Genomic DNA, 27374 nt, shown 5'->3' with positions numbered 1-27374 from the left:
ATCCACGCCGGCCTCATCTACCCACCCTCCCCTCCTCAACAACGCCAACCCCCACACCGACCCCTCCGCCGCAACCCCCCCTTCCGTCCCCACAACCACCACCGATCCACACACCCACGACCTCCCAACGAGCTCCACGACCGACCTGACAGGCGCCGCCGCCGCCGCCGCCGCCCATGCGTCCGAACCCAAGAAGCCCCGCGCCTGCGAGTCGTGCCGCGGCCTCAAGGTCCGCTGCGACCCGGACCCGGCCGACCCGGACGGGCCCTGCCGCCGGTGCGTCAAGGCCAAGCGCGCCTGCGTGGTCACGCAGCCGACGCGCAAGCGCCAGAAGAAGACGGACAGCCGGGTCGCGGAGCTGGAGAAGAAGATTGATGCGCTGACCGCGAGCTTGCATGCCAGGGGTGTGGGTGCTGGTGCTGGGGATGGGCATGGGTCGGCCGTTGCTGCTGTGGGTAGTGGTGGTTGGGTGAGAGATGTGGAGGGGGCCTTTGGTGGGAGGGAGGGTGAGGGTGGTGGTGGTGGGGATAATGGGGTGAACAGCGGCGGTGGTGCTGCTGGCGCGAGGAGGGAGGAGGAGGCGGTCGGCGTGAGTAGGTATCCTGCTCCGCCGCCTCCTCCTCCACCACCACCACCTCCTCCTGCTGCTGCTGCTGCCCCAGCTGCTGCTCCTCCTCTGCAGCCGCTCCTGCCGCCGCCGCCGCTGCCGTTGCCCGTGGGTGCGGTAGCTGGGCACAAGCGGAAGTTTGACGAGAGGAGGGACTCGACTGAGGATGCTGTGCCGGTGGCTGCCATGAAGGAAGCCGCTTCGGCCTCGAGCTCTGCGACCCCGCAGCCCGGCGCGGAGGCCGCGAGGGAGCAGTCTTCTCCGGATCCCGTCGAAAAGGGCATCCTGAGCATCACTCTGGCGAACGAGTTCTTGATACGCTACACGACCCACATGTGCCCCCACCTCCCCGGCGTCGTGCTCCCCACGGGCACGACGGCGGCTGACCTAAGGACGACCAAGCCGCTGCTCTTTCTTTCCATCATGGCGGCTGCCTCGTCCGAGATGCCGAATCTGCAGCGCGTCCTGACCAAGGAGCTGATGCAGGCCCTGGCCGAGAGGATCATCATCCGCGGCACCAAGACCCTCGAAGTCGTGCAGGCCATCCAAGTTGCCGTCATCTGGTACTGGCCGCCCGAGCGGTTCGAAGAGCTCAAGTTCTACCAGCTTGTCCATATCGCCGCTGTCATGGCTATCGAGATCGGCCTGGGCCGCAAGAAGTCGGTGAGAGGCGGGCTCAGGAAACACATCGTGTCGGCCTGGCGGGACCACCCGCTCCGGAAACAGCCCCCGCCGGATCCGACCACCATCGAGGCCAGGCGGGCTTGGTTGACGTGCTACTTCATGGCCACTAACACGTCCATGGCGCTGCACCGCCCCAACCTGATCCGCTGGACGCCTTTCATGGCCGAGTGCATGGACGTCCTGGAGTCGTCGCCGGACGCCGCGCCCACGGACAAGTATCTGTGCCACCTCGTCTGGACGCACAAGCTCGCCGAGGAGGTTGGCATCCAGTTCTCCATGGACGACCCCGCGTCGACGCCAAATCTCGCAGATGCTAGGACGCAGCATGCGCTGAGGGCATTTGAACGCGAGTTGGAAAGGTACAGCAGCTCGATCCCGAGAGAGCTGCAGCAGCGTAGGTCCCGCAGATTGATTGGCCTTTTGTTCTGCGTGTTTTTGAGGCTCACAAGAAGGACGCAGCAACGCTTAGGATGAGCTTCCATGTGATCAGCCTCTACATGCACGAAATCGCCACGTATAGCGAGAGCCCCGACGAGTGCAGACTGAGCCCAAGCCTGTCGCTCCTCGGGTCGGACGCCCCGCTGTCTGTGGCGCACATCAACGCCCTGTCCGCCTGTCTCACGGCCATCGACGGCATCTTTGAGGTATTTCTCACGCTTGACGTCCAGACCATCCGCTGCCTGCCCGTCTTCAACTTCGTGCGAGTCGCCTACGCTGTTGTCGTCCTGATCAAGTTGTACTTTGCCGCGTCGTCGCCCAAGAGCGAGCTGGGGAAGGTCATCAACAAGGAGAACATGAAGGTCGAGCACTATCTGGACAGCCTGCTCGAGAAGTTCCGCGCTACGGCCGCTGACGACCGGAGTCGGCCGGCCGTCAAGTTCCTCGTCGTGCTCGTGATGATCCGCTCTTGGTTCCACAAACAGAAGCAAAGTGTGAACGGCGGAGCCAACGCAACCACGCTGCCGTCGTACTCGTCCCAGGGATGCGGGGAACGCGGCAGCGCAACTCCGGCGCCGCAGCCGCCGCCCCAACCAGACTACCCGGCCACCGCCAGCACCCCGCTGCAGCTGCTGTCCGAGGTCGCGACTCACAACTCGGCCGCTACCCCGACCCCGGCCACAGGCGGCTCGCGGCCGTCCACCGATGCCGGTCTTCTCCCAACGTCCACTGCTACCTCCGTCCCAGCGGCCGCCCAGGGCCCTTCTTCTTGGCTCAACAGGCAACCGCTCATGTACGACGCTGCCGCGCCCACCACGCCCGCGTCCCAGCAGCAGCAAGCCACCACACCAGCCGAGACCCCCGCCGCCAACGCCGCCCCGTTCATGGTGGGCGTCACGCCGCAGCAGAACCCCATGGCGTCGAACCTCGGCCCGGCGCCCTGGCTGAACAGCGTGTTCCCGTCGAGCGCCGACTTCGACTACGACTACGCCAACTTCGGCGACGGGTTCGCCCAGGCCATGGACCTGACCCTCGGCGGCTTCTTCGACGGCGGCTTCGGCATGGACTATGCCATGCAGCAGCCGGACTCGTGGTACCCGCCCATGGGCGTAGGGATAGACTCGGGTGGGGGGTTTGGGTTCTAGCACGTGGAAGGACTTAAGTTGACGGGGAGTAGCATTGCGGGACCATTGGGGCGGGATAAATGAATCTTAACGTGGGAAGGTCTTTCGGCATCTGGAGGGGGCAGTACTGTGTGTCTTGTTACCCACTGTACTATTCACATGGTCTGTACTGGCTTGGGCGCGGGTTATCGGTCATTTTAGGGGCGAGGGAGGGATTCGCGGGTCAGGTGCTGTGTATTCTTAACCTGGAGGCTGGAGGAACACATGCATGGCGTTTAGAGACTGCTGTATTGGGGGTTTAAGGTTCGGTATCGTTTTAGAGCGTCCTGTAGTCTGGCTATCAAATACGCTTCTCACTTGCTAGTCGATAAATCAGACTCAGCTTCGTCCTGATCCGGACTCTCCTTCCCGGCCTCCCTGCCCCTGCTAAAAGGTGGTCAGGAGAAACCAGACGTGTCATTGAGTCCAGCACGTTCTTTGTCAGACCCATACCGCTCCTCGGTTCCGCTCCCTGGCAGTAACACCAAAGTCTGAGTAAAGTAGGTATGGGACCACCCGATTCAGTGTCCAAGGTAGAAAGGAGAGAGCCTGACTAGGTCCTCCTCCCCTCATCGCGGCGCGCTATCCCGCCTACTCGTTTTCCTCTCCACTTACCATCGAACCGCTCCGCTTTCATCGAGAACCAGGTCTGTCACTGCCGGAAAAAGGGGCAAGTGGTTTCCCCATCCCGTCTCCCTCCTCTGCTCCCACAGGCCAAATGTTCACCAAACAGTAAGCGAGTGAACCTTTGCAGTACAGCCGCTTATATCCCTATGAATGTAGCGTACACATACACACATACATACCCTGCGCGCTAGATCCCAAGTTCAACTCATCGCTCCAGAATGTCGCCGCCTGAACATTCCATTTTCCATTCTCAGCCTGACACACGCTTCAGACAAGCAAGGACAAGAGAAAACGCCCCCATCCAGCCGGCTGTGACAAGCAGCCTACACTAAGCAGTGTGGAAAAACAATTGCTAAGAAGTCCCCGAAAGTCCTCGGAATGAATGTCCGCTAGCCAACAACAGCAACAACTGCCTGCATCAAAGAAAACAAAAATCCCTTGTTCCGACCCTCAAAAGTCCCTCCTCCGGTAATACCTCAATACCCGTGACGTCGACCGCCGCCATCAACAAAGAAAACGCCCCGCAAACAGTCGGAACCGATTCCGCCAATACACTTGGCAAACTGACACAACACCCCAGGTCACGGGAACGCCCAAACAAAGCCGGCAGCGCCCCAACGAGAGCGAGAAGACCGGTGAAGGAAAGGAAGAGGGAAAAAAAGAAAAGTGAGATCTGCCATTTTCAGGTGATCGATCCGCAGATCGCAAGCTGGTGGTAGTGTGCGAACGCCTCCACTCCACCCCTTTTCCGCCCCCTCGGGCCCAATTTGCCTTCCTATCCGTCCCAGTCTGGCGTAGTGGCAGCAGCCAAGGCCCAAGAAAGAACCCCGTAGCCCTAATCATACACGCTGGCGTGCGAAGGAGACCAAAAGATCCGACAACAACATGATGTCCCATATGCCCTCGCTACCTAAACCCATTCATTGCCCAACCATAAACATATTGCCCAACCAGTTGCCCGAGTCCCTAGCTGACGCTCGTCAACATAAATGACGGTTCCTTCCGTCCGGCATCCGTAACTCCTTTGCTTTGCTCCGCTCAACGTTTCTCGCCGACTCTTTCGAGGGGAAGGAGAGACCAGCTCGTCGGTTCCTTCCGTCCGGCATCCGTAACTCCATTGCTTGCTCCGCTCAATGTTTCCCGCCGACTCTCTCGAGGGGAAGGAGAGACCAGCTCGCCGTAGAATCCCAACCATGACGGAAAGACATGCTCCGAAACACACCATGAAGGTAAAAAAGAGAACACATAAAGGTGTGTCCAGCCCAAGCCCCCCAAGTGTCTCGATAGAAGCGCAATGAACGCCCCCGACAGCACGATACGTAAGAAAACAACCTCAATCCCAAAACTCAGGATGGCGGATCAAAGCCAGAAAACATGGCAATGTGTGCATATGCACCTACGAAGAAGAGAAATCCTGCCGGATTGCTCGTGACCATCACGGACTGACTAGTCCATGTAGAAGTCGCCTTTCAAGATCCTCTCCTGGAAAGGGTCGGGCTTCTGAGGGGCCCGTGGCTTGGGAGGCTGGGCCGGCGGACGGGGCATGTCGGAGACGGACCTGGCCCGGTCATGACGCGGACTGAGGGGGCCCGGAACCGGGGCCGTGGCCGGGCCCGGCGGAGCACGAGGGGGTGACGAGCTCAGGCCCGAGGCAAAGGAGAAGGAGGGCCGCGAGCCGGCGGCGACGGCGCTCTCGGCGCGAGACCTAAGCTGATCGGACCAGTTGAAGCCCTGGTCTGATCGGCCGGGAGGGGAGCACAAGTCAGGACTTGTTCTTGGCTGATTTGCAGTGCTTGCCTGAGAAGTGATCTTGCCCCACGTGTAGTTGCCGACGCCGGTCGTGGGAAGAGGCGGCGTGGCTGGACTACCGCGGACAGTGCTGCTTCGGCGCATCTGCTGGGGCTGCCTACCGCTGGTGCCGGGACTGGTGGGTCCTCGCACGCTGCGCATAGCTTGGGTGGCGCCAAAACTCATGCGGCGGGAAAAGGGTGCAGCCGGCGTGGTGCGGGCGTCGTCGTCTTCGATGGCATTCTCATCAATGGAGTCGGAATTGGTGGAAAGGCTGGCACGGCGCAGGAGAGCGGAGGGTGTGGTCGGCGAAGAGCCCGACAGACCGAGCGTGGTGACAGAGAGTCTCCGGCGCTGGTCGTTCACGGCGGTTGACGCCAAGGGCGTGGGGAAGGCCGTGACGGGAGGTTGTGAGACGGAGTTGTTTCTGAAAAGGCTGGCAAAGGCGCTTGACGTGACGGACCCGTGTCGTTGCCGTGCCATGTCGTTGGGGTTGGTGTTGGTGTTGGGGTTCTCCGAAGACATCGTAAAAGAGAGTTATCAAGACGGCTGAAGGAGATGGGAGTTGTTATATCGGGGTAGTCAGAAATCTCTGACACTGACTGACTGCCGGCCGCAAATGGTGGCCTGTCGCTGAAACGAGATGGTTTTGGAAACAGAAACAAGAAACCAGTCGCAAAGCAGGCAGGGCAGGCTGAGCCGCAAAAGTCGTACGTTCTATGAATTGGGATCGTTCGAGCTGCGAGCACTGGTGGCGCGCAGGTGCTGGATGCGAAACGCTTAAATGGGCAACGTAGCTGGTGTGGGGTCGAACGATGATCTGATGAGAGCAGTCCAACTCCCGGATGCAGTGGCTTCGGGCTTCTGCCTCTTCCCTTTGTCGCCCGACGCCAGTGCGATCGGCGCCTTCCTCGATCGATTTGAAGACCCGTCCTCGCCTGTTCTTCCGAGCAACGGACACGCTCTGTCCTTTGTTCCCCGAAATCCGTGATCGCCGGGTAGGTCTGGGCTTTGCCGGGTGCGGTGCTAGCGCGGGGTATCTCTCAAACGCTTACACGGTGCTCTGACTCGAGTGACGTGGTTGGGCTGGAGTCACGGGGGCGACTGCCGATGGGGCAATAGGGAGGTTGATAAAGATAAGCCAGGGGAGAAAGAGAGGGGAAAACTGCAGATTTTAACCTCGTGTACAACCATAAAACGAGCGAGCGAAACCGGTGACTCTCCTCGGATGCTTTCTGGTTCAGCAAGGAGCACTTGCCATCTGCTGAAGGTGTTGATCACTCAACAGGGGCGGAACGCCATTACTACACTAACTAGTTAACGTTAGTTATCAACGGGCTCATCGCTGCGAGCGCCCTGATTGGATACCGCCTTGAAGTGGAGGGTTCTGGGAGCATTCGATGAGCCAATGGACAGTGCAGGAATTGGGCTGGGTTCGGGGTTCCTTCTCTGCCCCAGCTCCCCAGCTCCCCGAGCAGGGGAAGGATCCCGGCTTTGACTACCTTAGTGCACGCTCCTGTCCGGAGTAACATTTTAGGGCGAAGCCAAGCCCGGGGACGACGTCAGGGCTCCACTCTCACTGCGCACCCAATTGAACGTGCATGCGGGGTAACTCGACTACACTACCTTATCCCTTTACCACCGTACACAGTTCACAGTGCACATTGACTTGGGGGAGGGGGAGGGAGGGGGGCAGTCTGGCATGCAACCGCTCTGGCACTACATTGGGCACCATTGATCGAATGTTGCCCGTGGCATTCGACAGACGGTAGGGCGAGACCTAATTGGCATCTTCCCCAAATCGGCGGTCCGATCGTTTGAGCTGTCTTTCGAAGACGGAGCAATGGATGAATTCGTTGTTGAGCTCTCCACCAAAGATCAAGCATCTAGATGAGGACCCTTGTTACTTACTGTGGACGGAGGTGGGACTCAGGTATGACTGAAACGAAGTCTTCGCCACGAGATCTGCCCCTCCTCTTTGGAGCTGCAAGCGAGATCCAAGAGCTGCCCTGCCCACTGGCAAGGATAATATAGGAACCTCGCGATTCTTTCTTTACCCTTGCTCTCCGAATGGCTAGAGGTGGTATAACTCCAACTCGTATGCAGATGCAAGGAGTCTCTGCACACAGTAAGCTGCGCCCTCTGCTGGCAAATATGTTGCTATTCCCAAGCATCTAATATATATACTATACAACGGCTCTTAATTTTACTATAAGGCGATGGTCCTTTAAGCTATAAAACAGGGGTCTCCCTTAACTAATTGTTATTGCTCTCTATCTTCTATATCCGTTAATAGATAACAGCTATAGAGTATAGGTCTGTTAGCGCTTTTTCCCCCTTGCTTCGCTTACCCCTTTTCGGATGTGCGAGCCCCCTTTTTAGATATATAAATTTTATAGAAAAAGCTCGGCTCCCCCTTTTCTAGATCCTCTCTCTTTTCTAGGTATATAAAATTTTTTGCTCTCTCTCCTCCTCCCTTTTCTCTTATCGCTACGCTTCTCTGGATCTACTGCACTTTGTGTCTCGATATACCTCCTCTTCGCCAACCTCCTACTTCTTAGTCTACGTTCTATAACCGTTGCTATATATATAAGCCACTATTAGACTTTTAGACCTATTGCAATAGCGTACCTTATACTATATACGTCTTTTATAATAGTAGTTACGTACATAGGCGTAGCTATGCTCACGCTCTCGACCCTCCTAAGCTCCTCCCACCTCTCGATTCTATAGTTCCTACTAGTTAGCTACCTCTTATAGGTTATATAACATTCGTAATCTTACTCTACTATCCTATACTACTATATATTGCTAACGTCTATATAGGCAATATAACTGTTGCATTGTATAATCTTAGTCTAATAGACGTCGAGTATACTAAATGTAGTATATTATATTAGATAGATGAGCGTCTTAGTATACATTTATATATTTGTTATATCTTCTTCCTTAGCTAATACTCTTTAGTACTATAGAATTCTATAGCTATAAATCCTATATTTAGCTCCTATTGCCTATAGAGCGATGTTTCTTTCTTATTAAGCTACTGTCTTTTATACTTCTTTAACTACCTATTGTATATATAAGATCCTTAGGGGTCTTATTTTTATAATAATCTTTATTGTTATAACTTAGCTTTTATATTCACTTCTATTTTTATAAATTAAACTACTTACAACGTTTATAGTAGTAGGCCTATAGATTTTTAAATCTATAGCGTCCTATATTATATTGCTAGCCCTTTTATAGAGGTACTTAAAAAGCCTTCTTAGTATACTTAGCTTTTTTTTTATAATCTGTAGGCTATTGTTATATATCGAACTTTCTTCTTTATAGACTCCGATTACAATTTTATAATACGCTTTATAGACTTTCTCTATTAATATAACCCCTTTATTCGTATCTATTTAATTGCAAAGGAGCACTTTCTTTAGAGCCTAGCTATATTGTAAGTCGTAATTATACCTTAGTTGCATTTAGTTATAGACTATAGCTATAGTTACGACCGTTGCTATAAGAATCTACTAATAGTAGATAAGGTAGCTATTCTTATTCTAGAGGAGAATTTAGGGCCTAATTTTCGCAATGTCGTCCTTATATACTGCTTAGACGATAGCTCTATATAGGCCTAGTACTATATTTACCTATATTACTCTACCTATTTCCTATTGGCCTATCCTTTGATATTTCTATTTAAAGATCCTAGCTTTTACTAGGGCTTATAGCTCTATAACGGCTAAAGGTAAGGCTATACTCAACTAAGTATTAAGTTTAGGTAGTAGTGTTGGTATCTATTATATCTTTACGTAGGTTATAGCTAAACGCCTTTCCTTTTTCGCTAGTTGTTCTAGCAGTTCTTAGTGGACTTTTAGGCTATAAGCAATTAGTAAAAGCTACATTAGATTTGCAACAACTAAAAGGAACTATATATAGAATTGTACTAAAGAGTATAGGACTAGCTATAGCTAGGTAATAGCGATGTTTATAAGCTTAGGTAGCGAATTGTCCTATTTGTAAGCTACGTTAAAGGCCTATACTTTATTGCTTAGTACTATTAGGATTTAATAGCTATTGTCTATAAGCTAGGTTATCCTACATTATTTATTATAGTTATAGCTAACCTAAACTAGGTAGAGATCTAGCGAAAGCTTCTTCTAAGCTAGACTATAGTAGACTACTCTAATATTGTTAGCTATATCTTTAAGCTTAAATACCAAACTATCCTTTACAAGCTTTAGTATAGCAACCTATTTAGCGAGTTTATAGGTATTGTTTAAACTATTGAATACTAGAAGTATAGGCTTCTATATCGCTATATTTTACTTTTCCTTTCGTAAAAGTTTATACGTCTATTTCTTATATTTACCAACGTCGACTATATTATCTAGGCTAAGCTTCCAACGGAGGCGAAGGATCCTAATAGCTAGTTGTAGGCTATTATTATAAGTAATATAATTTATAGGCTATATAGTTCTAATAACCCTACCTCTCTTTGTATAGTTTGTAACTCTTATATAAGGATTGCGAGCTATTCGAAGCGCTTTCTAAAGGCGTTTATAGAGGAGACTATTATCCTAAAAAATAGGTATCTTATCTATTACTATTGAGACACTAGGTAAACAGTTACTTATAAGGTCAATAGCTACAAAGTACAACTTAACAACCATTAAGTTGTACTTTACAACCTTTATCTCTCTTATAAATATATTGCCTATATTAATATAGAGATTTATACGTCTATAAAGTCTATTAAATATATATATAAATATATTTACAAAGGGACTAATCAGTCGATAGTTCAACTCTCTATAAGTAACTAGCTTAATAAGGTTAATACCTATTTGTAATATTAATACGTTAGTTTAGTAGAGGCGATTATATAGCTCTTCGAATTTCACACCTATCGTAAGTTCCCCCTTGTTTATCGCCTTCTAGTCTATCTCGAGTATTAGTAATACATTGTTTTCTAGGTAGATAGCACTCCTAAGGAGCTTACAGAAGCGTTGGAACGTAGGACTATAGAGCTAGAAGTATTCTTTACTTATAACGTAGCCTATAAAGATATTTGCAATATCCTCTATATTGATTTTCCTTTATACTTCGTCTAGGACAAGCGGTTACGAGAGTAGAAGCCCTATATCTATAGTACTGCTATTAGGCGTATATACTACGTTCCTTCTACTATAGGTAAGCAGTATTTTCTTTATCTTCTTCTTTGTTTAGTCCCTAGTACTTAGTCGTTTACCTATTTGTAGACTATAAATGGATACGAATATTCTACCTTTCGAGCTATATACATTGTAGCTAGCCTACTCGACTCTGACTAGAGCTAGATTATATACTTCGACGAGGCTACGAACTAGTAAATAGGGTATACCCTTCGTAAGCTTTTTGCTATTAGCCTCTTTACTAATAACATTGTAGATGTTACACGCAGATGGTGATCGGTAACCATCTAGCGGTAAACGTGTGAGGGTGAGAAAGATCAATGCCTCTCAGCCTCGTCAGCTAATGAGGCGGCACTCCTAAACACTAGTATATGTCACAAAAGTATGTTGATGCAGTCTACTATTCTACGAAGGGGTTGCGGGCGAGGTTCCCTTTTTTAAGGGAACATTCGTCACCCCTGACCGCGGTGCGGTCATGGGTGCCCTTGCCACAGTTGCGTGTGACAATAGACTTAGTAGCGCTATAGTTACAGTTTTACAATTCTTTTTACAACGATCTTCTATACTACTTCAAATATATTATAGATGTCCTGCTAGACTTAGAAGAACTATATTTCAACTTTAGGCTCTTTTTATTGAATTAGCTACTAGCTAATAGCGATAAATGTTTAGTCAACTTTGGTTTACTAGCTATTCGTTACTACTAAAAGGATATAGAGCGGAACCCTCTATTATAGGCGGAGCTTAGTTATAACCGTTAATAGTAGGAGGCCCTCTTTATAAGCATTTAATCTCGGTTAAACGCTAGCTAAGTAGCTCTCTTTATAGAGATTATAGCTATAGTCGACTTATACTTTGAAATAGCCTATTTTTTTATCTAAGGCACTAGTAGGATTAGTAAAACCTTTTTATATCGTTGTTTCTCTTCTTTCTTTTGTTTATAAAGGTATATCATCCTTTACATTGCTTCTTCCGGTATTATAGCTCTCCTTCTCAATAGTAGCTATACTTCTTATAGCCATTTTAAAATTCTAATCAACATTATAGACGCTAGTACTTATATAGTTTAGAAGAACACTTAGCTTACAACTCTTTTACAATATACTAAGCTTATTATCTAGGACAAGGTTCTAATATAGTACTACTACTGCTTCGAAGCTATAGATCGTATATTACAAGATATTTACAATTGCGATAGCCTCTTTAAAGGAGTTCTAGTTGTATTAGGGGGGGACTTTATATAAATCCTACCTATTGTTTACAACGGTAATAAGTATTATATTGTTTGAACTTATCTATAGAACTCGTCTATTTAGCCTTAGCTATAGGTCTAGAGATTAACGGAGAATATACGAGTATAGGGAGCTAATGTTGATAACTATACTTTTATAAATTGGTTGTAGGATCTAAGTTATAATCCTTACTTCTATAGCTCTATTGATCCCCTCCCCCCCTTTATACTCTATTTTATATAAAAGTAGTTAGTTAATTAGGTCTATCCTATACATTTACTCAAGTACACTATAATAGACTCGACAGTGTTTATAAGCTAAGTAATTCTTTGCCTTTGCAATACGACTATAAGTTCTATCAATGTAGCTATTATTTCTTTAGTTCTAGGTTAAGAAACTTAGTATCTCTTTGTTAATGAAATGGAAAACCCTTCTAATAGCAAGGATTTTAACGCTTTTATATTGTCTTCTAATTTTTTATTTTCCTTAGACTTTGCTTCTATTTTACCTACTATCTTAACTTTAAAAGTTAGAGCCCCTATTCTTTTACTTTGAAACCTTGACCCTAGTAGTAGGCTCTATAATAGGACTTAGTTGGTTGTAACTTAGCTTGCTTTGTCCGTTATTAAAAGGCGAATCTTAATAAGTGACTTTACTAGGCAGTTGCAGATAATTCTAAAGATCAAGTTGAGTTCTTTAGAGGAGGACTTTCCTTATATTATTGTTTGTAGGTAGTTTCTAGTTCGCCTTTACTTTGTAATAACTATTAACAAGTCTTAGGGATAGTCTTTTTCTTATATTAGTATCGATTTTTAAGAGCCTATATTTTCTTATAGCTAGTTTTATATAGCTATATCTCAGGTTATAGATATTTATAATGTTTATATATATTTATTGGATTTAGGGGTATAGGGCGGGAAGTTTATAAACATTGTATACCTAGAGGTACTAATATTATAATATAGTTGTTAAACGCTATTATAGATTATTCTAGTCAAGGTATACTATATACTAACTAATGCTTTATACCTATATTAAACGCTATTTTAAATTCCTATAGTCTAGGTATATAACACTATTATAGCTAAGATATACAACGCTATTCTAAATTTCTATATTCTATATATACAACACTATTCTAGATTTTACACTCTAGGTATATAATACTTTGCACCTATAGCTAGTAAATACGTTTCTCTCCTCTATAGTATATCCTTTATAGACCTATTAAGTAGGTTCATTATAACTTACGTTCCTTAATCATATCTCTTTCCTCTATAGTTTGTCTACTATAGATATATTAAGTAGATTAGCTATATCTTTAAGAGCCTCTATAAAAGTCTACTCTTCTTTCGTAGATAGGTATAGAAAGAGCTTATAAATAAGCTCGATATAGCAGTTAATGCGTTTAACAGAGTTTATAAATTCGCTATATATAGCGTAGTGTCTATTCTCTCTTAGGTAATATAAGCTATAATAGGTAGGTATAGCAAAGTCGTTATTCAATAGGCGTATAGCCTTCTCCCTAGCCCTATAACGACTATTATAGATAAGAGGTATAAACTTATCTCTTAGAACAAGGTATATAGTAGGAGCTACTATTGTATAGGGAGTAGGCTACGAAAGTATATATAGGTCGTTGAACTACTAGGAGCTAACGGAAAATAATACGTCTATTATAGAGTATAAACGTTTAAAGGAGATAACTACTTCAAGCTCTGACTTACACTTTATAAGTGTAGTATAATACTTATATAGCTTAGGTATCGACTAAGGGGAGAGTAGAGGGGAAAGGGGAGGGGTTAGATCCTTTATAATATAGCGTTTACAAGGTATCTCTAACTCTATTATATATATATTAGCTACAAAGTATATTATAGATATATTAGGAGGACTATACTTACTACTTCCTTTAAAATAGCTATACCTAGTACTATCTAAGTTGTAGTAGTAGCTAGTATAGTAGCTATTACCTATATTGTCCTACAATATAACGTAGTTTATATATAGGCCTAGACCTTTATTATAATGCTTATATTCACTATTATTAGGATCGTTGCCTATAATTTATATTAGTAGAGATTTAAAGTTAGTTGTATAATCAAAGTTGATATTGTAGTACTTATCTAAATTATAAAGATCTATCTATAAATAGACATCGTAGACTACCTATAGGTATATTAACGTTGGTATCCCATTGTTGTTATAGATCGCTATATACCTTAAACTTTAGTAGGTCCTATATATACTTTGTAGGCTTAGGAAAGTTTCGTATAGCCTCAAGGATAACGTCCTTTATAAAGATACTTACTAGGACCTTTATTTCGCTACCTTTATTCCCCTCTCTTTACATTTCTATAGCTATATCTTTAGCTTCGTTATCTTCCCCTTATACGTCTATCGCTATAGTAGTCGACGTAGATGTAAGTGGCTTATAGAGGGTATCGCTATATTAGACGTCTTTGTCCACTTCGACAGATAATAGAGGCGAGTCCGCTTCGTTGTTCGAAAGTATAGGAGGTATCTAATAGTCGTTAAAAATCGCTATTTATATATAGTGATTAAGCTAGTATATATACAATTATATTCGATAGCTAGTTAGTTAATAGCGACGTAGTTATTAGTCGGTTCGTTGCGAAGGATCTAGGTTTTTAGTTTTAAAGTATAGCGATTCTACTTCTATATATAAGCAGCTTCTATATACGCGTTAGACTCGCTCTAATCGCCTAGGAAAAGCCTAGGAAAAGCCTAGAAAAGAGGTAACGGATTAGTAAATGCTTACAAATACGCCGCTAAGCTAAGCCACAACGGATATACGTGGTTCTATAGGATGAATGTCGTATACACTAGAAAAGGTGGGTATGTAGGTGTGGAAAAAGTGGGTGGTTATAGAAAAAGTGGGTGGTTGTGGCACTGCCAAGAAAAAGGATTGAAATAGCTACGCGCAGCCCGCGAAGCGGGCTACCAACCCCTAGTCTCGTTTAGGGAAATACGAGGAGCATCGTACGCCTGGGCGCCGCCGGCGTCAAGACGGAACCTCGCTCCGCCCAAGGTCGACTGATGGCTCAGCCAACTGTTGGAGAGACTGCTACACACGAAGCACAGAGTAACCTAAGTACGGGCGCCATTCACGCTCGAGCTTAGCGAGAAGCACCCATCTTCGCAGACGGCCTTTTCACAACCTTTCTCCGATGCATGGAGGATGCCTGCAAGCTCCCATCCCAGCCCACGGCGGCTTGGGGAACATCCAAGTCGCAAATGCTCAAGTCGCCATTTTCGCTGGCAGGGAGGCGTTGTCTGAGGAGCCGGCTGGGAGCTGCATCTGGCCAATCCCATGCTGCACGATAGAACTACCACAGAAGCCACAGCTACGGAATACCAGTGCAAGATTGGCCCAGATTCAGATGGATCTGGCAACCTCGCACGGATGCCCCTCCCGGCGGCCATGCCTTGCTTGCACCAGGTTGCACTAGTCCGAGATTGGCGAGGGGTAGCGTGGATCGACGACTGGCCTTGTTGTACTCCGTATGTTGAGTACTGTGGAAACCTGCATCTGCTGGCGGCCTAACCTGTGTTGAATGCGCACCGCTTACTAAGTTAGTTACAGGAATAGTGTAGTTCACTGATTCAAAGCATGATCCGTACGTCCTCTGGCTAACGGCGATAAACTCGAGACCGGTGGCCATGGACGCTCCCGTTAGGTGCTTATGCGTGGCGGCCGGAGGGTGGTGCCAACTAGGGCCAGGATCTCTTCCAGGTTGGGTTTTCGTCCTGTTCACTCCGAGCCTGTTTGGTTACTGCGTCACGGGCCGTTCCTTCCATGTTGGATATCGTGACTTCGCCGGAGAGGCAGGAACGAAGCACTGCTCAAGCAGGCAGACGGCAGCCGACATTCTGGCTCTCCATTCTCTTGGAAGCCTGCTGGTGCGGTGACAAACAACAACAATAATAAAGCTCCGATTAGCATTAGGCGCCCACATCCACGTCCACACCCATTCCTTCCCCATCCTCCGAGGTTGCTACCACTCTGTGTCGGGATGGTCCCCGCAGTTCTCCCTTACTCCTGCCTAGTCCGGGAGGGAACACGTACATATTCCCCAGCCCGAGCTTGCCGGATGGCTGAACTAGGTCCTCATTCATTGGTGCAGCGCCGCTCTACTACGTCCGCATCCACAGCATATACGGACAAAGCAGGTAGGTTGGTTGTTAGCTTATTAAGTCCTGCTGCCGCCGAGGAGTATCAAACACATCCAGGGGCTGAATACTTGGTTGTTGAGGGTGACCTGAGTGATGGCTCACACAAGAAGCCCCGCGCCGTTAGAAGCCCAGAGCGGTCGTTCTGCCTTGGACACCACTCATTTAGACCGCATTTGCCGTGTGTCACCGCATGCATCAGAAGTGGTACCAGTCAGACAGTAAAACCATTCCAACTGGCTGCCGATAGGGTGTCGTATGCATGGTTGTCTACCGTGAGTCTCGTGCTGCGTAACGTGTCTTGCCAGTACTGCTACCACATCCACCAGTCGTTGGCATCACCTGTTCCCCCACCAATAATGGCAGATACTGATGCACAGGGCGCTCTCTGGACTCGGCAGACACTGGTCGAGGACCTTGAGACTTCCGAGGCCAATTGGGCACATGATTGCGCCTGTGTCTACCTGCTGAGCAAATACTTTCCGAATCCCGGACCTCCGTCCATCCAGGAGAGGGGCTTGCTATCTATCCGTACAATGCAATCCTCCCAGCTTTCCTCAGACAATGCCCCGAAAACATTCGGGGATGTACATGAGAAGTGTTGCAGAATAACAAGCAGCAACACCTCTCCCGATATCCCCACCCAACTCATTGTACATGCAATGCAGCAAGTAAACCAACAATGTGACCAAACAAAGCCCTACCCGTCGAGACGCCTCCCCCTTTTGTAAACGCCACAATCCAACCTGCTGAAGAGCGCCGAATGCCGAACGCCGAAAACCGAGGGACGCCGAGGTAGGCTCAAACGCAAATATCGTGATGTCGGCGAGATGTGAACAAACTGAGCCAATGACTCGGGTAAAGAAAGAGAAAATAAAGCGAAAAAGAGGGCAAGGACCACAGGCGGACGAGACCGCGGGGGTGAAGGGGAGGCTGTCTTCGGAGCTGTTGACCTTCAACCCCTTTTCCCTCATCACCACCGCCGTCTCGCCAGGACGCCCAATCTTACTTCTCCCCTTCCTTCTCCTTCGATGTCTTCTTCTTCTTCCTCGCCCTGCTGCCCCCGGCACCAGACGAGAGCCTCCGGCGGCTCTCAGCCGCGCGGCGCGGCAGCCCCTCCTCGTCGCCCTCCTTTTCCTCCTCCTTCTCCTTCCCACCCGGCACCAGCCCGAACCGCCGCTCGTGCAGCGCCCACAGCGCGTCCAGCACGCCGTGCCGCCGGAACCAGACGCTGTCGCTCACGATGTTGGGGTACAGCCAGGGCACCCAGCGCAGGGCGAAGGCGCCGTCGCGGAACGGCCCGTTGAGCACCAGCCACAGCAGCGTCGCGTCCAGCAGGTGCGCGACCGCCGCCCGCAGCCGGAACATGGCTAGACTGCCACCACCGCCTCCACTGCCACCACTACTGCTACCGCCACTACCACTGCCACCGCCGCCTTGTTGTTGCTGCTGTTGCTGCTCGTACACCATGTGCAGCGCAAAGTGCAGCGGCGAGGTCAGGCGCGACAGGTCGAGCGTCTCGAGCGTGGCGCGCGGGGTCTGCGCGAAGAAGGACGCCAGCACGAAGGCCGCCTCGTCGAGCTGCTCGAGCGCGGCGTCCATGAGCGAGGCGATGCTGACGCACGCGCCGCAGATGTACAGGAAGACGCAGCGGCGGATGGCGTCGCCCTCGAGGGCGGTCGTGAGGCGCGCGGGCGCGAGGGCGGCGGCTGGATATCGGGAGGGTGTTAGTTTGTGGTTTGATGGTGATCATGATGATGATGGGGAATGGATGGAGAGCGGGGAAGCAGGTTCGGGGACTGGACTGGACTGACTCTTGTTGTACAAGTAGAATAAGGCGTGGGCGAGTTGCTCGCGCGGGAGGTCGCTGCAGTCGAAGGTGACGTATCCGCCGTTCTGGCTTGTGTGTTAGTGTGCGGAAAAGAGAGGGCGGTCTCGTCGCATCGCATTCGGGGGTTCGTCTGTCAACTTACTCGGTCCTTGGGCGGCAGCCGTTCCCTGAACCAGTCCGACTCGCGGCACAGGATGTCGTGATGAACGAACCAGGAGCTTCCGCCGCATGTGAGCAGAACGTCCCACTCGTATGGCATATCCCAGAGTCTGCTCATGGGTCAGCTGAGAGAGTGCCGTGGTGATCGGGAGCACACTACTTACGAGATCTCGCCCCGGTCATGGGCAGCGATGGCTGCGAAGGTGCGGTCGGCTCTCTGATTGCACATTTCAATTCTCTTATTCTCGGCGATGATCGCCCGTTGAATGGCTTCCTCGATTACCTTATCGTCTGGTAACCCTTGGCGGAACGTAGCTGATGGAGGTGCGGAGGACGCATCTGGAAGAGGCGCAGAGCGAACTCGCAACGAATGCGATGAAGCAGTGGCTCCGGCAGAGAAGCGCCGCAGCTTCGGGTTATAGATGGCTGGTAGAATGGCATTTGATCTTGGGGCCGCTTTCTGCACCTCCGCCCACTGTTGCCCTGGGACCGAATGGTGCATTTGGCGGTTGCTCGGCCTCTTCGCCGCACGTGGCTGAGATGAAGAGTCCCGCATACGCAAGCGACGTGCGCTTGCTGCAGGATGGAAAGATATTCCGTCATAATAGCAACCATCACCCACATCGCCACCCTGCAGGGACTCTGCATGTGAATCGCCTGCCTCTGCCCTTGGAAATGATGCGGCCAAGCCCGGCTCCGGGGCCGTGGACTTGGTAAAAGGCGACGACGTCTCGGTGTTGACTTCCCAGCCTGGTCTGATCCTCTTGGGTCTAAGGGCAACCGTTGATGACTTTCCCTTCACAGCTTCAGCGTAAGAGAAAGCAGTTTTTGACGGCTGCCGCTGTACATCTTTCCGACCCTTGCGGCTGGGGGATATCGCGGACGGGTCCTTCTTAGCTTGCCCGAGCGGAGGAAACGCCGCGTCGCTGCCCTGAGTTGCCTTATCGCGATCATTTTGGGTCTGCTTGCAAACCTTTGCTGGCTCTGCCTGGTGGGTTGCCTCGGCAGGCTCTAGCAATTTGTGGCCCCTGAGGACATCGGCGTATGATACCGTCCGTTTCTGCGCCATCTGGCCAATTTGCTTGGCGATGGCAGAGGCTGAATCGGCCACACCGTGTGAGTGCTTGTCCGCGGGCAGAGGTTTCACATATTTCATCAACAGGTCTTGCAGAAGCCGGCACCTTAGTTCTGCTGGCCTGGCCGAACTTGTGACTGCACTCAGCCGGCTGTTGGGCGACTGCAGGTGGTTAGTGCTACTCTTCGGTTGGGCAGTCGGTCAAAGAATGCGATGCTCACTCTGCAGCGTCAAACAAACGTCGACTGGAATGGGCGACTCGAGTCTGTTGATAAGAGCTCCGTTGGTCGGCTGTGTTGATATGACGACACTGCAGTTGTCTGATAATGTGCAAATTGTTCAGCAGTCGGTTCCTCGGTGCGGTGATGGAGCCGGAAACCAGGATTCAAGTCAGTTGACGCCTGCAAAGGCTATAAGTATTGTCGGGATCAAGTAAAATTCTCGCTGCCCAATCGTTCCAGCCGAGCAAACCCTCTTTGAAAACCATCCATGCCCAACAAAAGGGGTTTGTTTACCTGAGCCTCGTGGCCAAGGTGACTGGGTACACAGCAGGACCTCGTCCCCGGACGTGCAGAAAGAACTGATTCCTCCCGAGTCAATCGAGGTGAGCGAGGCGACCAAGGCAGGATTGAGCGAACAGCGAGCGAAGACAAGCAAGGAAGAATGGAAGACGACAAAGAGTCCCTACGGGGGGAAGGATTCTATTCCATGCTCGCCCGTGCGACGCTACCGTCGCTGAGCGCTTCAGGTTGGGGACACCATCCGCAACCTCCAAGATCCTGATGAATTGGAATACACCCGTCCGAGTCCTTCCTTCGGGCATCTTGCAGGCGCACAATCAGCGTCAACTCTCATGGCTGTCTCATGAATCAGCACCGAGGGCCGGGAGGAAAGCCTGGGCACACAGTGACGAGCGCAGTCAAAACAAAACAACCACCGTCCAGGGCTAAAATGTGAGGGACAGAGAACGGCGACCTTCAACATACATAGTATTGCTTTGTAGGTAGTAGGAGGTCGCGCACATTGGCCCCCTGCCTCCCTTGGGAGTCCCGGCGACTTCCCCCAGCATCCCTTCCGCTTCGACGCGCATCCACCAGAGGAGCAGGCGATTAAGCAGGCGGTGAGCATCCCTAATCCGCAGCCACTGACCCATTCCAAGCCGCATAAGCCCGCGCCACAGATTGCGGAACTAGGCCATGGCTGACGAGAACTTCGGCCAGTGGGCTTTGGCGGCGGAGGGCGTGTGAGGCCAGTCGATGTTGAGTATGCGTAACTGCATATGTTGGGTCACCATCGGAGGAATATACCAGGGTTTCGAAACGGGGCTAGGACTCAGCCTAGAGCGTGCGGAGCGACGGCTGGGAACGAGTCTAAACCGACTTGACCTCCGGATCAGACCCAGTCTATGACTTGATCATGAATATCTAGCAGCTGTTAGCCAATCTGCACCGAACTGCGGACTGAAATCGCCGCCTTACTTGGTTGAGCGCGGCGCTGTCTGTAAACGCCATCTTCTTCTGGGCTATGAATCTCGATCTTGCCAGGTACCGGCTGGATCCAGTTGGGACAGGCGTTGAGTAGCCGCTGCCGCTTGGCGTGGAGATGCTACTGTCGGCTGGAGTAGGCGCTGAAGACACCGTCTCTTCTGAGGTGCCGTCGTCTTTCCTCCTCTTCTTCTCTTTAGATATGCTGTCTCCAAGCTCAGCTCCCGAATTTAAAGCAGCCTTGTCCCGTTTCTGCTTCTCCTTTTTCTCCTTCTTCTCCTTCTTGTCCTTCTTGTCTTTCTTGTCCTTCTTCACCTTCCTAACTTCAGCGGAACCGTCAACTTCATCCAGCGACTCGCCAGCCTCTGCCGCAACAGCGCTCGTGCTTGCACCGGAGCCCTCCGCAACTGTTGTCTTGTCCTTCTTGCTCCTGCTGCTTTTTGCCGACACTGGTGCCGCCTCTCCACTCCCTTCAGATTCCGCTCGGTGCTTTTTCGATCTCTTTTTATCCTTCTTCTCCCTTACATCTTCGCTGTCCACCTCGGGGTCGGATTCCGCTTTCCTTTTCTTGGACTTCTTCTCTTTTTTGCGCACCTTCTCGTCTGCCGGGGTATCTTGGTCGGCCTTCCGCTTCTTGGAGCTCCCCGCCGCGGGCGCTGGCGAATCGGTGGGAACCGTAGTGACGGATAGGCTTGGGCCCGACTCAGTAGCCTCTTCGACCGGAGAATCCTTCAGCTGGTCATTAACCAGCCACCCGCCCCTGACGAATCGGACGAGCCCGAGCTTCCTCTCGACATACAGACTGAGCTTCAGATCCTCCCGCGCCTTTCGCTCGGCCTCCAGAGCCTCGTCGCTCTTGCCGTTGAGGCGACCCAGAAGGTCTTGAAAGGCATCCAGGCCGGTGCACTCGTCGCCGTTGTTCCGCTTGGCCCCGAGGCCCAGGGTGTCGTCCTTCAGCACGACGCGGATGTGGGCCGCGCTGGCCTCGGTATGCCACTCAGCATGCGGCGCATCCTTCGCGCCGAGGTACTGGCCCGGCTGCCACCCCTGAGCCCTCAGGATCTTCTGGCCAAACGACTCGGTGTTGCGCGACCATTTGGTGTTGTTCGGGTCGTGGCCGAGTTTCCGCTTGCTATTTGTGTGTTTGTCAGCAACGGCGACTGCGGTTTGGGCGCGCTGTCTGTCCTCACTTCTTGGCGGCAGCGAGACCCATCTGATCCAGACGGTTGCTCAGCGCTGCTGAGCTGTAGTCCTGGGGGTAAGGGAATGGAGCGGGAAGGAGGCTGCCCGCTGCTGGTTGTGGAACTGGAATTTTTTGGCGGGGAATCCGAGCAAAAAGAATCTGCCCGGTTACACCGCCAATGAGGTCAGCGCACAAGCCAGGGATTTGCCAAGAGCCGAGATCTTGCAGGGATCTGACTTTCCGTCCAAGCGACAGGGATCAATGATCCCACCCAAGTACGGAGTACGGATACGGATAACCGCCTCGTTTCAAATTACTTGCATTCGAGGTGTCCAGGTCTGCGGTAGACATACACGTCGTCTAAGCGGACGTTGAATGAAAACAACTGAAACACCACTCGCCAAGACCACCATCCCGCAAAGACGCACACGAGATGGCACCGGCAGCAAACACAGCCCGACCCCGAAGGGTTGCAGTGGACTCCGACTCTGATGCTGAATACCAGGCCTACAACGGCCGACTGAAAGAAGCCGGCGCAGCCCGCGCCCGCCTGCGAAAGGTATGACACTGCCTATACTCAGGTATCCCCTTTCAGCTCGCCCGCCCCCTCCTCTCAGCGTAACTCAACCTCGGCACCTACCCATTAGGCCCAACAAGCCCGCGACAAGAGCCGCGCAGCCCTCGCCGCAGCCTACGAGGCCGCCCTCAAACAAGTCGAGTCCCGCATCCAAAAAGCCGTCGCCAAGCACAGAGACCTCCGGTACGTTTCCCCGTCTCTCTCATCCTCCGCCCTCCTCTCATGCTCCCCTTCCCCTCCCCCTTCCCCCTTCCCTCACGCGCAGCGCAACACTAACCAAACGCTACCTGAACACGGCGCCAACGGGCAACAGATGCGCGCGCCAAACCGCCCTCCTCAAGAAGCTGCAGCTCGCCCTCGCCCGGCGCGACGCCAGCGCGGAGGCGATCGCGCGCGCGCTGGCCGAGCACCGCCGGCGCATGCTGAACCTCGGCGTGCAGCTGCAGGCGCTGTACAAGGGCCGCAAGGAGGACGTGGCGCGGCTGATGGGCGTGGGGATGGGGTGCGCCGACGAGCGGGGAGAGGAGCGGGAGGGCGAGAAGGGGGCGGTTCGCGCTGTGCTTGGGAGGGGTTCGGGCGCTGCTGCTGCGGCGGCGGCTGCGGCTGCGGCTGCTGCGGCTGTGAGGGTGGGTGATGTTGGAAGTGGTGGTGGTGATGGAAAGGGGAAGGGGAAGGGGGAGTAGAAAGGGTGGCTGGGCCTGTTTGTGGTTATTTGCTCGGGTCGAGGTTGCCGGAGTTGGCTTTGCTGGAGGTTGCTTTCTCTTTGCTGGTTGATGATACCCCTGTTGCTTGGGCGTTGGGTGGGTTGCTGTCGTAACGAGGCTGGAATCGGCGTATGGAGCTCTGCTATCAACGGTTTAGACGACTGTCGCCGGCCATTGCTGGTGTAGAGGAGAACGGTTTCATTTTGTCCCAAGCCAAGTCTATCCCTCAACGCCAACTATTATACATCATATCGTCGCAATCCAACGCCGCTCTTCCGGCATGCGCGCAGGCCTGCCTCAAACCTTGAACCCAAACCCGGCCATGCAGCTCCGGTACTGTTCTATTGTCGACTGGCATTCTTTCTGGGGGTCGGCGGCGTTCGAGAAGAGCATGCACTCATCGCGCTTGGCTTTTTCGTCCTTGCACACGCAGCAGGGCTGATCGGACGCCGGCCGTCTGGTTAGCTCTCCGTAAACATGCTCAAACGGGTTGATCGGTAAGTGTGAGCGCACCTTGGGCTTCGAGGCAGCCTCGGTGGTCTGCTGGGAGACCGCGGGAGCACTCGAGCCAATGGATGCTGCGTTTGTGTCAGCAAAGAGCATAAACGTGCGAAGGGCAAAGTGAGAATTTATCCTCACGAATCTGGGCAGCCGGAGTCGCCATGGCGAGAAGAGAATGACTTGGCCGTTTCCTACCACAGCTCACTAAAGGGTTGTGTTGGAGCAAGAGATGCGGCCGTCCCGGGCGATCTCGGATCTTGATTTGTCAATGTTTCCCAGCAGCCGAAAGCGCCAAGCCGCGATGGCGTCATTTAGAACCTGCAGGTCACCTGACACCCCTGAACGCAACCACTCAACCCGCCTGGTAGTAAAGTACGGATACTCGATACAAAAGGGGGGCACACTAAGAGTCGGATTTTGAAGAGAACATCCGAACTCAGAATCTACGGGTTTTCTAGCGAAGGTTATGCCATTTTTTTTTTTTTTACGAGGCGGAATCTCCCCTCCGTAGACGCTTACCTCCAGGCTCTCGGTATCCCCGTCCTCTCAGAGAGGTTTAACACCATGAGTGACAAAAGATCTCTCTGTTTTTGCGAGACTGGCAGCGTGTCACAAGGAAACTAAAATAGGAACAAAGAAGCATCCTCCCAATCCCCCACCTTAACCAAACCCAATTAAATCCCCGACCAGCACCAGCCGCCACTTCTCAATCGCCTCCCTCAGCCTCACCAGCACCCCAGCAGCCAACATCTTGACCTGCTCCTCCTCCCCGCCCTCGTCGCCGCCCCTCAGCCCGCCAAACACGCCGGCGACCCACTCCTGCGCCTCGACCACCTCGGCGCCCAGCTCGGCGCACACGTCCCGCATGCGGTCCTCGTTCACCTCCAGCAGCGCCAGCAGGCCGAACAGCACGCCGCGCGTGACGGCCAGGTCGCCGACGGCCTGCGCGCGCACGCGCGTGCCCAGCAGCAGGCGCCACAGCTCCGCCGTCATCTGCGGCAGCGCCAGCGTACCCGGCCCGGCCGCGTGCAGGACCAGCGCGAGCGTCTTGAGGTAGAGCGCCAGCAGGTACGGGTGGAAGAGGATCGACCTGCTGCTGCCGCCGCCGCGGGGGCCGCCGGACGAGGCGGCGTGCAGCGCGGCTTGGAAGCGGGCGGTGAGTGGGAAGAAGAAGGATGTGCACAGCAGCTGGGCGGTGGTGTTGGGGATCGCGCGGACGCGGGGTTTCGGGCGGGATTTGTATTTGATCTTGGGGTTGGAGGGCGTCTCCTCGTCGAGGCGGGAGGTGAAGGTGGAGAGCTTGAGGATGTCGGGGCCGGTGGCGGCGTCGGCGGCGGCGGCTGCGAGGGGGGCGAGGAAGTTGGAGGTGAGAGAGGTGGCAATGTTATCGAGAGCGTTGGCGGGGAGGGGTTTAAGGGAGGCGGAGGAGGATTGACTATGCGATGAGCTGTGGCCGAGGTAGAGTTTCTCGACCCGCTGTGGGAGCGTCTTGGACGGAAATGCTGCCGCGGCCGCATATTCCGATGTTTCGAGGCCTGCTAACTCGCGGGCGCTCAAGCCAAGGACGACGAGGATTGAAGCCCTCTGAGAAATGGAGTAGTCGCCGTCGAAGAACGTCTTGGCGAACCACGGGCCCATCTTCTCTGGTTTGGCAACAATGAGAGCCATCATTCCTTGGGCTCTCAAGTCGTCAAAGTTGTCCATTTCGAACCTGTCGCTGAGGCCGACAAGCAGCGACGCAAGCTCCTCGGCGTGTTCCGACACTTCCGTGCCGTAGTCCGCTTTCCGGCGAATGAGCGTCGGTGCCGTCGACAATGCGAGCTTCTGGTGGTCGTAGTTGTCTGTGTCCCGAAGGTACTTGATCAGATCCCGGATGTAGACGGGCGCTTTTGGCTTATCGCGCCTGACCAAGGTTGCGTCCTCCTCGGAGTCTTCCGGATCCGAGTCCGGTTTCGCATAAGGAACAATGTCGTCCTCTTCTGGTGGCTCCTCGTCGCTGAGCTCCTCGATAATAAGACCACTTTGTGGAGGCTGGGGTGGTGGCCTGTTCACTGGCTTCCGCGCCGCCTCACGCTTCCTCATAGGTACTTCAGGACGGGCGGTCACTAAGGGATCCAGAGACCCTATCTCGTCCGAAACTGCGGTGAGCTCTTTGTACCATCGGCCTTCGTCCTGGTCCGTCTCCTCCATCTGGAAGTTTAGTCGCTTATCTCCCTGGTCGACCAGGCCGGAGAGGGCCTCCCCCACGATCATCCCAAGCAAACGGGCACGCTGGTTGGGTGCTCCCAGTCGGTTCGAGATTGCGTTGAGCCAAACACTTGAGCGCAAGAGCATGGCTAATTTCACCGGTGATATCCTGGACACGTACCCAGCGCTTAAGAGGAGGACCTGGGCATGGGCTGCACGCCAAGTCAGTTGCTGCCCCTGAGAACCGGGGACTCAGCACTAACCTTCCTGCTGCAGCACGGGAGAGTGTTTGATGTAGAGCTGGTCCCCGAACTGTTTGAGACTCTTTTCGAGCACGGTCACAATGTCGTCTCTGTTCAGCGAAGTAACGGCGACAACTGCACGCCGGATGCCAACGCCTTCTCCCATGCCAGCACCTGAGGAGCCAGTCAACCAGTCCAGCAAGTGTCCCCGCCCATTCCCATCCGCACCGAGCATTCCGTTGAGCGCGCCGGCCACAGCAGATATGATGGGCTTGCTCTCCGCGGAATCACAGCGTCCGAGACGATCCAGGTGCTCGGCCGAGAACAGCTTCAGGACGGAGAACAGGACTTTGCATTGCTCAGTTCGAGGCAGGTTCCATAGCAGAACGCCGAATCGGGCCGGATCAGCACTTTTCTTGAGAACAAGCTCGGAGAGCAACTGCTTGATCGCTGCGTCTAAGTCGCCGTCAACGCCCCATCCCATAACGCGACAAACAGTGACGCCTACCAGGGTGGCCAAGGCGCATGGCTTTGGCAAATAAGTCAGAGGCGAGTCTTGTCTCGTCCGCGGTCTCGCCCGACAACGCTAGCTTTACGATATTCCGGGCCAACCACTCGGTGTATTGCAAAGAATCTGCAGGCCAAATACCTTCGTCCTTCTTTTTGGGGCTGTTGGCTTTGGCGACTTCGTCGGCCTCGGCAGCCAGAGAGACAATGCGGCCGCTGCCGAACGTCGCAACAATCTCCTGCACCCTGGGCCTTACACGCGCGGGCGCATCCGACCCCGACGTTGCGGCCCGCCATGCTCCCAACAGCCAGCCGTCACCGTGGAGGACACGGCACAGCAGGTCCAGGAGGATACCGAGGTTAAGGGAGATATCGGGCCGCCTTGCCTTGTCCGCTGCCTCGGACTTGGCTTCCTGAATTAGGGCCCGCAGCCGGACGAGGATTGCATTGACGCCAGCGACGCTCGAGATACAGTAGAGTAGCAGTTTCAGACCGGAGTCCTTGCCCTGGTGGACATCTTCGACCAGCAGGGCCCAGTAGTTCGGCACGATCTCGGCGACCAGAACCTGGACGAGCTGGGCGCTCAGCGGACTGGGCAGCTTGATGGTTGGGAAGCTCGAGCCAGCGGCTTCGTGGCGGGAAAGAAACTTCAGGACAGAAGTCAGTGAATCGTAGTCTGGCTCGTGCCGCAGGATTTCGAGCGCATCCTCTGGCGAGGCAGGAGTCCTGCGCTGCTCGGCTTTCGATTTCGCCTCGGCGGTATTGGTGCGCTCCTGGACACTTCGCTCCCGCAGGAGATCGGCCCCTGCGTCTGTCTTCGTCGTGCGGACGATGCTGGCTGGCCTAAGCAGTTCGTCCATGATTAATTGTGGCTCTCGACTTCAACCCAGACTTGGCCGTTACCACCCTCCGATATTTGCAGGCTGGCTCTGAGTTTCCACGCTGATCCTTTGTTGTGTCCGCTCGGTGTGTGCTGCAAGCTGATGGCTCTCTGGGTCTTGGGTTGCTGCTAGATTTTGAGGA

At 52.3% G+C, this 27374-nt stretch overlaps 8 protein-coding genes across 8 annotated transcripts; 2 read left to right on the top strand and 6 right to left on the bottom strand.

The window, feature by feature from the left end:
• Positions 1 to 184: 184 nt before the first annotated feature.
• On the top strand, positions 185 to 2391 carry THITE_9889 (uncharacterized protein; the record flags this gene model as incomplete). The annotated part of the gene is made up of 3 exons (XM_003652455.1): positions 185 to 406; positions 578 to 1685; positions 1751 to 2391. Coding segments are annotated over 3 exons (1971 nt in total), but the record flags the coding sequence as incomplete, so codon positions are not given.
• A 2500-nt stretch (positions 2392 to 4891) lies between these two features.
• THITE_2114071 (uncharacterized protein) lies at positions 4892 to 5992 on the bottom strand. The gene has a single exon (XM_003652454.1). The coding sequence runs from the start codon at positions 5830 to 5832 to the stop codon at positions 4966 to 4968; it is 867 nt and encodes a 288-aa protein (XP_003652502.1). The 5' UTR covers positions 5833 to 5992; the 3' UTR covers positions 4892 to 4965.
• Positions 5993 to 17684: 11692 nt separating this feature from the next.
• Positions 17685 to 19408, bottom strand: THITE_2114066 (uncharacterized protein). The gene is made up of 3 exons (XM_003652453.1): positions 19188 to 19408; positions 18056 to 19128; positions 17685 to 18001 (listed from the first exon to the last, which is right to left on the bottom strand). Exons 2-3 carry the CDS (start codon positions 19045 to 19047, stop codon positions 17866 to 17868), a joined length of 1128 nt encoding a protein of 375 aa, XP_003652501.1. The 5' UTR covers positions 19048 to 19128; positions 19188 to 19408; the 3' UTR covers positions 17685 to 17865.
• Positions 19409 to 20231: 823 nt separating this feature from the next.
• THITE_2114063 (uncharacterized protein) lies at positions 20232 to 21790 on the bottom strand. The gene is made up of 3 exons (XM_003652452.1): positions 21641 to 21790; positions 20445 to 21582; positions 20232 to 20390 (listed from the first exon to the last, which is right to left on the bottom strand). The coding sequence occupies exons 1-3, from the start codon at positions 21661 to 21663 to the stop codon at positions 20370 to 20372; spliced, it is 1182 nt and encodes a 393-aa protein (XP_003652500.1). The 5' UTR covers positions 21664 to 21790; the 3' UTR covers positions 20232 to 20369.
• Positions 21791 to 22066: 276 nt separating this feature from the next.
• On the top strand, positions 22067 to 22893 carry THITE_152340 (uncharacterized protein; the record flags this gene model as incomplete). Its single annotated transcript, XM_003652451.1, has 3 exons — positions 22067 to 22192; positions 22281 to 22393; positions 22524 to 22893. The coding sequence occupies 3 exons, from the start codon at positions 22067 to 22069 to the stop codon at positions 22891 to 22893; spliced, it is 609 nt and encodes a 202-aa protein (XP_003652499.1).
• Positions 22859 to 23683, bottom strand: THITE_2114060 (uncharacterized protein). Its single transcript, XM_003652450.1, has 3 exons — positions 23554 to 23683; positions 23428 to 23492; positions 22859 to 23352 (listed from the first exon to the last, which is right to left on the bottom strand). The coding sequence occupies exons 1-3, from the start codon at positions 23576 to 23578 to the stop codon at positions 23212 to 23214; spliced, it is 231 nt and encodes a 76-aa protein (XP_003652498.1). The 5' UTR covers positions 23579 to 23683; the 3' UTR covers positions 22859 to 23211.
• A 135-nt stretch (positions 23684 to 23818) lies between these two features.
• On the bottom strand, positions 23819 to 26030 carry THITE_2114059 (uncharacterized protein). Its single transcript, XM_003652449.1, has one exon. The coding sequence runs from the start codon at positions 25666 to 25668 to the stop codon at positions 24076 to 24078; it is 1593 nt and encodes a 530-aa protein (XP_003652497.1). The 5' UTR covers positions 25669 to 26030; the 3' UTR covers positions 23819 to 24075.
• THITE_2114058 (uncharacterized protein) lies at positions 26031 to 27294 on the bottom strand. The gene has a single exon (XM_003652448.1). The coding sequence runs from the start codon at positions 27209 to 27211 to the stop codon at positions 26312 to 26314; it is 900 nt and encodes a 299-aa protein (XP_003652496.1). The 5' UTR covers positions 27212 to 27294; the 3' UTR covers positions 26031 to 26311.
• Between the last annotated feature and the right edge of the window lie 80 nt (positions 27295 to 27374).

The sequence above is a fragment of the Thermothielavioides terrestris genome, chromosome 2, assembly GCF_000226115.1.
Source record: "Thermothielavioides terrestris NRRL 8126 chromosome 2, complete sequence".
In the NCBI taxonomy this organism is placed as follows: domain Eukaryota; kingdom Fungi; phylum Ascomycota; class Sordariomycetes; order Sordariales; family Chaetomiaceae; genus Thermothielavioides; species Thermothielavioides terrestris.
This window is presented reverse-complemented; position numbering and strand designations above follow the sequence as displayed.